At 29.5% G+C, this 10,596-nt stretch overlaps 1 protein-coding gene across 1 annotated transcript; it reads left to right on the top strand.

The window, feature by feature from the left end:
* The first annotated feature begins 741 nt into the window (after positions 1-741).
* On the top strand, positions 742-8,644 carry LOC139425012 (uncharacterized). The gene is made up of 2 exons (XM_071177708.2): positions 742-958; positions 7,405-8,644. The coding sequence occupies exons 1-2, from the start codon at positions 848-850 to the stop codon at positions 7,648-7,650; spliced, it is 357 nt and encodes a 118-aa protein (XP_071033809.1). The 5' UTR covers positions 742-847; the 3' UTR covers positions 7,651-8,644.
* The last annotated feature ends 1,952 nt before the right edge of the window (positions 8,645-10,596 follow it).

Below are 10,596 nucleotides of genomic sequence, written 5' to 3'. Positions count from 1 at the left end.
ACAACGCAATAAGAATTCTCACATAACAGCAATTTTTTTTTTGTCAAAAATAAGTAATTTGAAACAAATATTTTTTTCTAAACAGAATCGATATTATTCTTGCAAAATGGGTTCAAATTTTTTCATACATAAATGCCATTACTGATGGTCATTACTTTTAAGTTTTCTCGAATCCACCTTTGCTAGAGAACAAATATTTATCCAATTGGTAAATCTGCACATTATTGTTATACGCTAGTATTTATATTTCTTTGGTAAGTGCCAGTATTAAAAAGTAAGTACAACACTTTTGTTACTGTTATCATCATTGCTATAACTAGTTAAAGAAATATGATGCTTTTCTAATGTTTAAAAAAATAACATTAAACTTCATATTTGAAGATGTCAATTTGCGAAATAAAATGGAAATTTGTATATTCATTGTTATTGAGATGCAATTGCTATGATGAAATGTTTTTCTCTAATATGTAGTTTCGCTTTATGTTGCTCAGGAGAGTAATCCTACAATGCATTTATGTTTCTGTCAAAATGCCGATAATCCTTCCTTTACTTTGCAAAAAAAACCTATTTCTCTTTTTTGATTTGTATGGAAAATTGCCTCTTATATTTTAAGGTATAAATAATACCGTAGCTGGTAAACTTTGAAATCCATGTAGATTTCGATTATTAGATTATTTCATTATAGAATAAATTTTCGTTTATTACGTAACATTATTTTTCCCAAATGATGCATGGAAATCATAAAGACTTTTAGAGATTATAAAAACTTTTTTTCAAATCATCATAGCATTTGCTTGCTTTCAAAAATTTTCATATTGGTTAATTTTGAAAAAAAAAAAAAAAGACAATGGAATATGCTGACACAATCTACTGCTGTTTTCCACCAAAGGTCATTGGAGGTGAATTGCAAGATCGTTTGATTGCAGTACCATACAGCAAGAGTGCCACTGATCAAGCTGTAAGATTACTTGATATTTTTTAAAAGTTTTCATTTTTACTTTCATGAACTTCTTTCAAAGGATTTTGTTCAAATATTTTCTGGAGAAATCCTTTTATCGTAACCCCCATTCGAGAAAAACAGGACCAAACTTTTTATGTCTCTGATTACCAGCTTGAAAAAATACTTGGGCTTAAAAATACTGCTTTTTAATGTCTACAAAACATCATTTAAAATAAAACTCTTAAACTGCTAGCTGGTACTCTATTAAACCGAACATATGGAAACGTTTAAGTTGTAAAATACCACCAGGATGCGTAATAAGATATAGATCAGTGATATGCCTCAAATGTAATTTGTTTATGAGAGCATTACCGCCCGCATATTTGTGTCCAAACTGAATGTTTATTTATATTTAATCCGCTACTGTTGTAACAGGAGCTTAAAGAAAATATTTGATTAATATCTCTTCTGAAAAGTTCAATTTTTTTCCCCACATTGTAAGAGTAAATACAATTCGTTTTTCCTCTTTGACGCATTTTTCTGGAGGGTCAGTACAATGAAGTGTTAATATATCTTATAATTAATGTTCCTCATATAAATTTATAATAATGCTTGCTAAGAACAACTAGGTTTATTTGTTCTAGTGATCTTTTTTTTTAATTTCATGCCTATAAATTTTTTATTTATGTCATGATTTTTCCCCCAAGAGGCCATCATACCCATAGTATTCAGGAAAATGTAAAACTTTCTGAAATGTAGTTGCATAAGTGACAAAAAAGGATTCGTGTACTTTTCACTCGTTTGGGTGTTTGTAGTTGTCATGCAGTTTTCAAACCACAAAAAATGAATAGTAGCTTACCAGCTGTCAAACTATTCATACATAGATTTAGGTAAACACCCTTAAGAAGAGGAAAGCCTCAGCACAGATCAATTTAGTAGATCGGCGTAACGAACATACACTGCGCAGTGGATAAAAAAATAAAGATGACGTTACGTCCGGGTTACTAAGTTGCGCAGTGGATAAAAAATAAGAAAGATGACGTTGCGTCCGGGTTACTAAGTTACGCAGTGGATAAAAAATAAGATGACGTTACGTCAGGGTTACTAAGCTGAGCAGTGGATAAAAAATAAGAAAGATGACGTTACGTTCGGGTTACTAAGTTGCGCAGTGGTGGAATAAACGAAAAGATGTCTACGTTCGGGCTAATAGCTGAGCAAAGTGGAAAATACGAAAGATGTCATTACGTTTGGACTACTGAAGGATAAAATTTCTTCTTTATGGTAACCGTGGTGACGCCTTCTTTCTAGGAGGTATTGCTTAGGTGCATCCCCCTGCAAGAATTATAAATGCGCCCTATCTTAGACCTAATACAATATTTTTAAAATTATAATATGAGGCAAGAATAGTATGATGAGACATCCGAGATTGTCTAGATGTCCAAATTGTTGGGGGTTTTAAAACTTTGGAAATTCGAAATGATAACCACTGAAAAAAAGATCAAAAGACTACATTGATTTGGCGCAATCAAAGTTTTATTTGGGTTCAGGTTTAACCGCGGGTCTCGTTCGTCTGCCTCTTCTTCTCCGAGGGGCTGTTACTTACGCCACTGTATTCATTCCCTTTCAGAAAACACATTACAAAGACTCGCAACAAGAGCATTAGCGTGTAGTGTGCTTTTTGCTAGCGAAAAATGTTGGTCGCGAAGTCCACTGAAAAAATAAAATAAAAAAGAGGAGCACTGTATATTACCTTTCAAGGGTTCATGTGTAGGACAAGAGCTTTCAGAAATCAAATAAATGCCAAACTGGTTGATATTCAGTTATCATACATTTATCATTGCTTTCAGGACAACTACCACCATCTAGCGAGGGACAAGCTTTCGAAAAAAAATTTTGTCACACCAGCAACTACATTTCATGCTTGTTTCTTGTTTTCTAAATACAATAATAAATAAATAGTTTCTCCTTTTTTTCATGCCTAATTATAATTCTTAATAGAAATATGCATATATACTTCCCACATTTTAAATATCAATTTAGTAACTAATTGCAAAGTTTCCAATCTTATTACTTTTATTCAGTAGTTTTAATCCCAAACTCTGTTCATTGACTTAAAAGGAAAATTGTACTGCTTTCCAGATAGGTGTTTTAATTTTAAAAACAAACTGAAGTAAATCCTTTTTTTTTTCTGTCCGCTTTATTTTTTGTTCTTGCTTTTTCACTTGCACTGCTTGCTTTTGCGCTTTCGTCTGGCATGTGTCTCTATATAAGCTTTGATCGTTTTTTTTTTCAGTTCGCGGGCCTCATTCTTGATAAGACATTTTTTTCCCCACAAATTGAAATTATTGTGAAGTCTGTGTAATTTGCGATAATTTGTATTATGTGCTGCTACAGAACATTTTCTATATTGTGTGATCCATTTTGTGACGTTTAGGTGTATTTTCTAAAGTAATGAGTGCTAACCTAATTGGCTACGCTGTTTTTAAGAAATTCAGTTTGGAATTCATTACACAAATATCATAATTTTTTTTAAAAAGTTCACAAATTTCCTTATTTTTACCTAAAGTTTGAAAATTTCCTAAGAAAGAGAACTTCAAAAAAAAAAATTCAGTTTGGAATTCATTACACAAATATAATTTTTTAAAAGCATTTTCAAATTTTCTAATTTTTACCTAAAGTTTGTAAATTCCCTAAAAAAGAAAATTTAACAAAAAAAATTCAGTTTGGAATTCATTACACAAATATAATTTTTTTTAAAAATTCAGAAATTTTCTAATTTTTACCTAAGGTTTGTAAATTCCCTAAAAAAGAGAATTTAACAAAAAAAATTCAGTTTGGAATTCATTACACAAATATAATTTTTTTTAAAAATTTACAAATTTTCTAATTTTTACCTAAGGTTTGTAAATTGCCTAAAAAAGAGAATGTAAAAAAAAAAATTCAGTTTAGAATTCATTACACAAATAAAATTTTTTTTAAAAATTCACAAATTTTCTAATTTTTACCTAAGGTTTGTAAATTCCCTAAAAAAGAGAATTTAACAAAAAAAATTCAGTTTGGAATTCATTACACAAATATAATTTTTTTTAAAAATTCACAAATTTTCTAATTTTTACCTAAGGTTTGTAAATTCCCTAAAAAAGAGAATTTAACAAAAAAAAATTTAGGGGACAAATATTTTGTTTAAACTTGTTTCATTTATATGTTAATAATTTTAAAAGCAAGAAAAATTTTAATAATGTTCTCTTTTCCTTTAACACTAGATTATCTAAAGAAGTCATTTTGACTGCTTTTTAATTTCAATTAGAAAAACAATGATGTATATAATGACACAATTTCTTAGAATTTTGTACAACATATAATTTTTTTATGGTTAATATTTACTAATAACTTGTTATATAACTGTAAATAATATTAAAAAAATATTAAAAATTCTTTTCAACGAATTTCTTTACACATTAGTTATTCTTTTACAATCCAGTCATTTTAACTGCTTTTGGGCAATATAGGTATATATTAAGTTTCAATCTTCTAGTATTAAGAGGACGCAATACTACGGGAGACACTTTTCACCGCAAAATCTCTTCCATTACTAGTTTTAAAATAAAGAAAAGGTGAGTTCAGGCAAACTTAGAGTAAGCCATTAAGTTCCAATTGCTGAAAAAAGAAACTTTCAAAACATCAAAATGCATATTGAAAGAGAACTTTCTCCATTACGTAATCCTCAGTTATCTTCTCATAATTTATATTCATTTGGATATTTTAAAGATTTCTTTTCAGTATTTGAAACTTCATGGTGTAATCTAGGTCTGCCTGAACTCAATTTTTCTATATTTTAAATTAGTTATATTATATAACCGTCGTTGAACAGCCAGCCGACCTAATTCTTTTGGGGCTTACGGCTACTAATGTTTAACTACGCAGCCTTGTAATTTTGAGCCCAATCCAGAAGACAAGGGAACTTCTGGATCAAGTATTGGGAGAAATTTGCCTTATTTCAGGACTTTTTTGATGGAGCTAACCCGCATTTGAATGGAATATTTCTCCCTTAGTATCCAGTTAATACTGAAAATAGCTGCCCGGAGGAGAATTTTTGCATTAAAAATTATATATAGAGGGGAAAAAAACCCAACCTTTATGAACTTTTTATCAAAAATGTTTTCATAATTTATTTTGTAAAAAAATTGATTTTTTTGGAAATTTTCTTTACTAGTGATTAGTCAATTGGTAGCCACTCAGTACTAAATTTAAGTATGTTTTGAATTTTTTTTTATTATCCATTTTTCTTTATAATGTTGTGTTTTAATGTTTGGTATTGATGCAATTGTGCTAATTAGAGCCTCCAGAAAATACATTTGTATGCATGGTCTTTTGTCAATTGTAAAGCATTTTCTCTTGTTATAACTTAGATATCGTCAACCCAATCAATTTGTCTTTGACCTATCAATATTTAATGTGTTTCGAAGGTCTTTTACTAAGGGGAAAAAAGACACTGTTCAAGTGCTTTAGACGTTAAGAATACTTTAAGCTTAAATTATACACTATCTAGTAGGCAAAAAATTGTCTAAACTTTAAAAGGTCGAATAGTGTGAATATTATTCTTTTAAGAAATATTCTTGAACTTTTAAAATGTCGCCGACTTGGTGAGTTTTCTCCCCTGTAAGAAAATCGTGAGAATCAATATTTTTGTATATTTTTATGAGCTCAAGTAGCGCAGTGTTAGATTAGGTTTTCAAATATTAAAAAAAGAAAATAACGAACACTTCTAATTTTCCAGAACTGTGACTTCTTTTTACATTGACGTTTCGCCCCATTTTCATAATGTTGGTTGGATGAGTAATTCCTAACCTAACAGTCTGGAATAACTGTTACAAAAGACAAAATAACATTTTCGGGAAAAAGTCCAATTTCATAAGCCTTCGAAGGCTTTTGAGTAAGATATGTCTTTACTGTTTGGGTAAATGGAGTTACGGTAGAAGCTTACTTAGAAAAAACCTATTTTTTTGAACTTTGTTAGTTATCAATTCTTTTATTCGAAAAATCGAACCAGAAAATTTACCAGAGAAACGATATGACTTACCTTTTTCGATTTAAAGTTGTTAACGGAATTTCTTGGTCCTTAATTGAAATATCATATGATTTAATCTCTTTTGCCCAAACAGCAGATATACTGTGCATGTGTCTTTATATGTTTTTAATTTTCATTGCTTATTGTGGTGATTCAATGTTTAACCCAAGATGCAAAACTTGTTAAATTTTTAGACGTATGCAATTTTTTTGCTGTTGTAATTATCATGATTTATTTACATTTTATATTTCCACTATTTCTTTATACAGTTAATTATAGAAAGCTTTATTACGGCTGTTTGTTGGCTTATATAATACCTCTTCTTACGCTGTATAACTTTAGTTGGTGTTGTGTAAGCTTATTTAGTATTTGTCTTTTAATGGTAAAATTGCTTTCTAGATATTCAGCTGCAAAAACCCACTATATTTTTAACCTTTTCACGGACAATCACATTGTTTAAGTGTAATTTGGAACAATTTCTATGTTTTAATTGTAAAATTTAAAAGCCATAGTATTTCTTACTTCAAAATATTAACATTTATATGCTCCTGATAGGATTATGCGTTTTATTCTTATTTTCATTATTTGAGACATAATTTCTATGTACGGAGGCATTGAAAAAAAATTTTGATCACTGTAAAACTTAAAATTCACAATTACAGCATACTCTTACAGTGTTTGGATGCCTGTTTTTAGTTCATCCTATCACATATATATTTTCAAAATTCCATCTTAAATTTAAAATTTACTTGAAAGTATTGACACTATTGTGTGTTTAGAAATCTAATTTAGTTTCCCTTTTTTTACAATTTTGGTCCATAATATAAATTAGAATAATTTAAAGAAAAGATAAAGAATACATATAAAAAATTTTTAATTAATGATTAAATTAATTTTAATAGTAATAAAATTAAATTTAAATAAAAAATTTAAAATTAATTTAAATTTAAAATGAAGTATTTTTGTTTCATTAAAAAAAATCAATTTTGTACTATTGATAACTAATTTTACATATTGCTTCCACTTCTTCTTAATAATGTTAAAAAAAATGCCGTTATTGCAGAGTTTCTAGATAAAAGTATTTAAAAAAGTATTAAAAGTAAAAAAAAAACTATTTTCTATGGTTTTCATGGGGGAGGGGGAAATAATTACAAACATTTATGCCAGTTTAATTTGTTTCAGCGATTCGATAATAATTCATAATCTCATTATGAATGTCTTAAAATAGTTTATGCTCAAAATTTAAAATTTTTTAGTAAAAACGACCTTTTTAGATTTAACCCAAACGGAAAATTTTTTTAATACAGTTTAAATAAAATTATATGCTTCTCCTTATTTATTTATTTAGCCATTTTTTCCAATGTTCTATTTGTGCTTTGATTTTTTGTTTTTGTAGATTCGAGTAGTTAATGCTTTTCGCAGCGGTCTCGACACACGCAACAATCCATCAACTAGTTCTTCTTTTACCAAGAGAACTTCTACATTAACCGGCCTTTCAGCTGCCGCCTCTGCACCCAAGCGCCCATCTTCAACGACCACCGAATCTCTATCGGATAACAATTCTCAACGCAAGGACAATTCTTCGAAAGCTAAGACTGCGACAGATATAGCCGAGAGACAAAGTGTTGAAACAGCTGTGTAGGTGGTTTAATATATATAAAGAATTTAAAAAAAATGTGTCTAGCTAACCCGAAACGAAGTTCCTTCCTACTAAATGCAGTAATAGTTGATGAAATGAAGATAACATTCTCACCCAAAAAGAGATCTCCAGTTTTTAATTGGGTTAGTCCAATTGAAACGTTTTTTTTTTCTTCGGGAGAAGTCAGTTCTCCCAGCTGGAACTTTCACGATAAATATTTGCCTTTTCAGATTTATCAGACGTTGGAAAGGATGGAGAGTATCTGAAATATTCTAATGGATGTTTTTATATTTCTCGACATACTGTTTGACAGCAGTAGTATCTGGGCCTTAATGTAAAGTTGAGATGTTGGGTTTAAAAAAAAAAGGAACAGATAGATTTTTTTATTGTACTATTTAAATTCAGTGCCAAACGGCAAGAAGCCTGCCACAATCTACTTATGTTGGAACTTTTCTTTCCCTCTTTCTCTATCTTTGATTTAAATATCTGTTTTTATAAGCATTTACAACGAACATGAAACAAGCAATTTCCGAAAATCTATGCAGACTCTTCCTCAGTTTTTATTTTGCCAGAAAAAAAAGACTCGATTGTGACAGGTTTTTAGCCTAACTGTCTTACGCCTGGGCGGTTCAGTGCCTGGAGCTCTCGGATGCAATTTGAACTATGGGAAGAGACAAGTAGTTACTTCTAAAGTGAAGAGCGACTCCACTCCTACTCAGAATCAAACTCTTATTTCCACAGGGTCTGTGCCTTGACTTCGGGGCTGATAGGAGAAGAAATTTTTTTCCCCTCAATATCAATTCACATACATAATTCTCCTGGCAGCCAAAAAATTGTGTCTTTTTTATTCTAATAGCAGACTCAGTTCAGGCTATATTAGTATAACGTCAGGCACACAAAATTATTTAAAATTTTAATGTGTATAATTATTTTGAAATTTTTGTAGCATGGTCAGAGAATTGTCCAAATATTATATTTAATTAAACGTAAAAGTTAATGATTTTGTTTAAAATAATAATAAATAAAGCATGAAGGGGATAAGTTCTATGAATTATATCTTCTATGTTCCATGAATTGTATCTTGATGCATCATTCACAATTTTATTGTATTCTGAAATCGGAATGCTGAGCTTCAATCATAATCTGTTTAACCAGGCATGCATCTACTAATTTCTTGCGTTACTTGCTTATTAATTGGATAATCATTTGGATAATAATAATTTTTGATTATTTATGTTTCCAGCATTATCCAGGAAACTGTACTATCTCCTGAAAAGGAGTCCAAGAGTAGAGATAATATTAAAGATATGAGCAAATTGAGTTAGAGAGCGCGTATTATAAAGCCACCGGTGGCAAATAATTCTTGTACTGCCTTTCATCTGTTTCTTGAATCCAAATAAAAATGGAGAAATCACCAATCAGTGCTATATAGTTTTTTCTTTCCATTTAAAAATGCTGTTCAAAATCAATTTTATAAAATAAAAAAAAATTCGCACCATCGCACAATTAGCGGGCAATTTACATTCTCCAACGGATAATCGGGATTATACCGTGTAATTGATATTTCGACTCCATGGGTGTACGGGCTATATAACTTGCAAATATTGGGTGTATATAACTTGCAAATATTTAAGTTGTTGGCTGCCAGGGGATAAAATTTAATAAAGAATTGAAAATCATCATTTCTTTTATAATTCCATTGAAAGTAACTCTAGTTGTTGATTTATTATATTCCTACTTACTATTCACCACAGAACTCTTTCTTTTTACACCAGGAGTTGCTAGGTTAATCAAGATAGACTTTTCGATGTTTTGTGAAGATATTAGTTGCAATTTTTTTTGTTCCATCTTGAAACTGATCATATTTGTATGTTTGTCATTTTATGAATATGTGTTATTTATTTTATAGTGGTGTTTGTGTTGTTACAGTTTTTAAAATCCAAGATCTTCACTTTATTTAAGTCAGTAAGTCCTTTACCTTACGAATTCGCCATGTAGTACTCAATTATTGCTTAATGATGTTTCCTGATAATTTGGTATCTTATGTATAAAATCTTCCCAATAATATTCATATTATGTTGTATACGTTTAATGCTAATTTATTGTTTTTAAGATATTTTGCAAACTCACTCTCCGACTTATACGCTGTTTAAGATATTTCCCACTGGTAGTAGACTAAAATAATATTTTTTCAATGATCTTTAGGCTTTTTCTTTTTTTTTAAAAAAATCTCCAAAAAATTATAAATTGTCTGGCCTTTTATCTATAAATATCTTCATTATTTACAAGTTGTGGTGATTTAAATTTTTTTTGAATTAAATTCATGAAAAAAATTTACACTAACCTTCCAGAAAGCGTATTACGTATTTTGGAGTATGAATTTCATTTTGCAATTTTAATTTTGATGTAGCTGCAAAATCCGGGTCTTTGTTTTTCTTTTGTCCCCCACCCTTTAATCTATTATCAGTAGTTGTCTGAATTTAGTTGAGTAAATATTATTCATAATTTATGTTTTTAAAGCATTTTTAACTCATTTACTCGAATTGCTATAAAATAACTATGAAACTTATTTCTTCCATTTTGTATCTAAATCTCTATATTACTTTTGGTAATTTAATATTGCAATCCTGAGTAATTTACTGCATAACCTCTGTCCAAATATCGGCTATTTTACTTTGATATTTCAGTTCATCTTTGGTAATGTTGTTGTTCTAATTTAAGATGATATATCCTACAAAGATACGACCAAAATCAGGACATTAACCGATCTTCTATCGCTCTACACAGTTGGAATTCAAGTCACAGGTTTGAGTTTCCTTCTGCTAAAATCATTCAACACTGCTCTTCATCTACCAAACTTGATTTTTGGGAGTCATTTTTTGTTTTGAAGAATTCTAATAATTTTAAATGAATTCTACTTAATTTTAAATTAATGATCTTTCGAGTATC

This window comes from Parasteatoda tepidariorum, chromosome 2 (genome assembly GCF_982258835.1).
Source record: "Parasteatoda tepidariorum strain Cologne lab strain chromosome 2, Ptep-v5.0, whole genome shotgun sequence".
NCBI classification, from domain to species: Eukaryota; Metazoa; Arthropoda; class Arachnida; order Araneae; family Theridiidae; genus Parasteatoda; species Parasteatoda tepidariorum.
The sequence above is the reverse complement of the archived record's forward strand: the minus strand, read 5'-3'. Positions and strand labels throughout refer to the sequence as shown.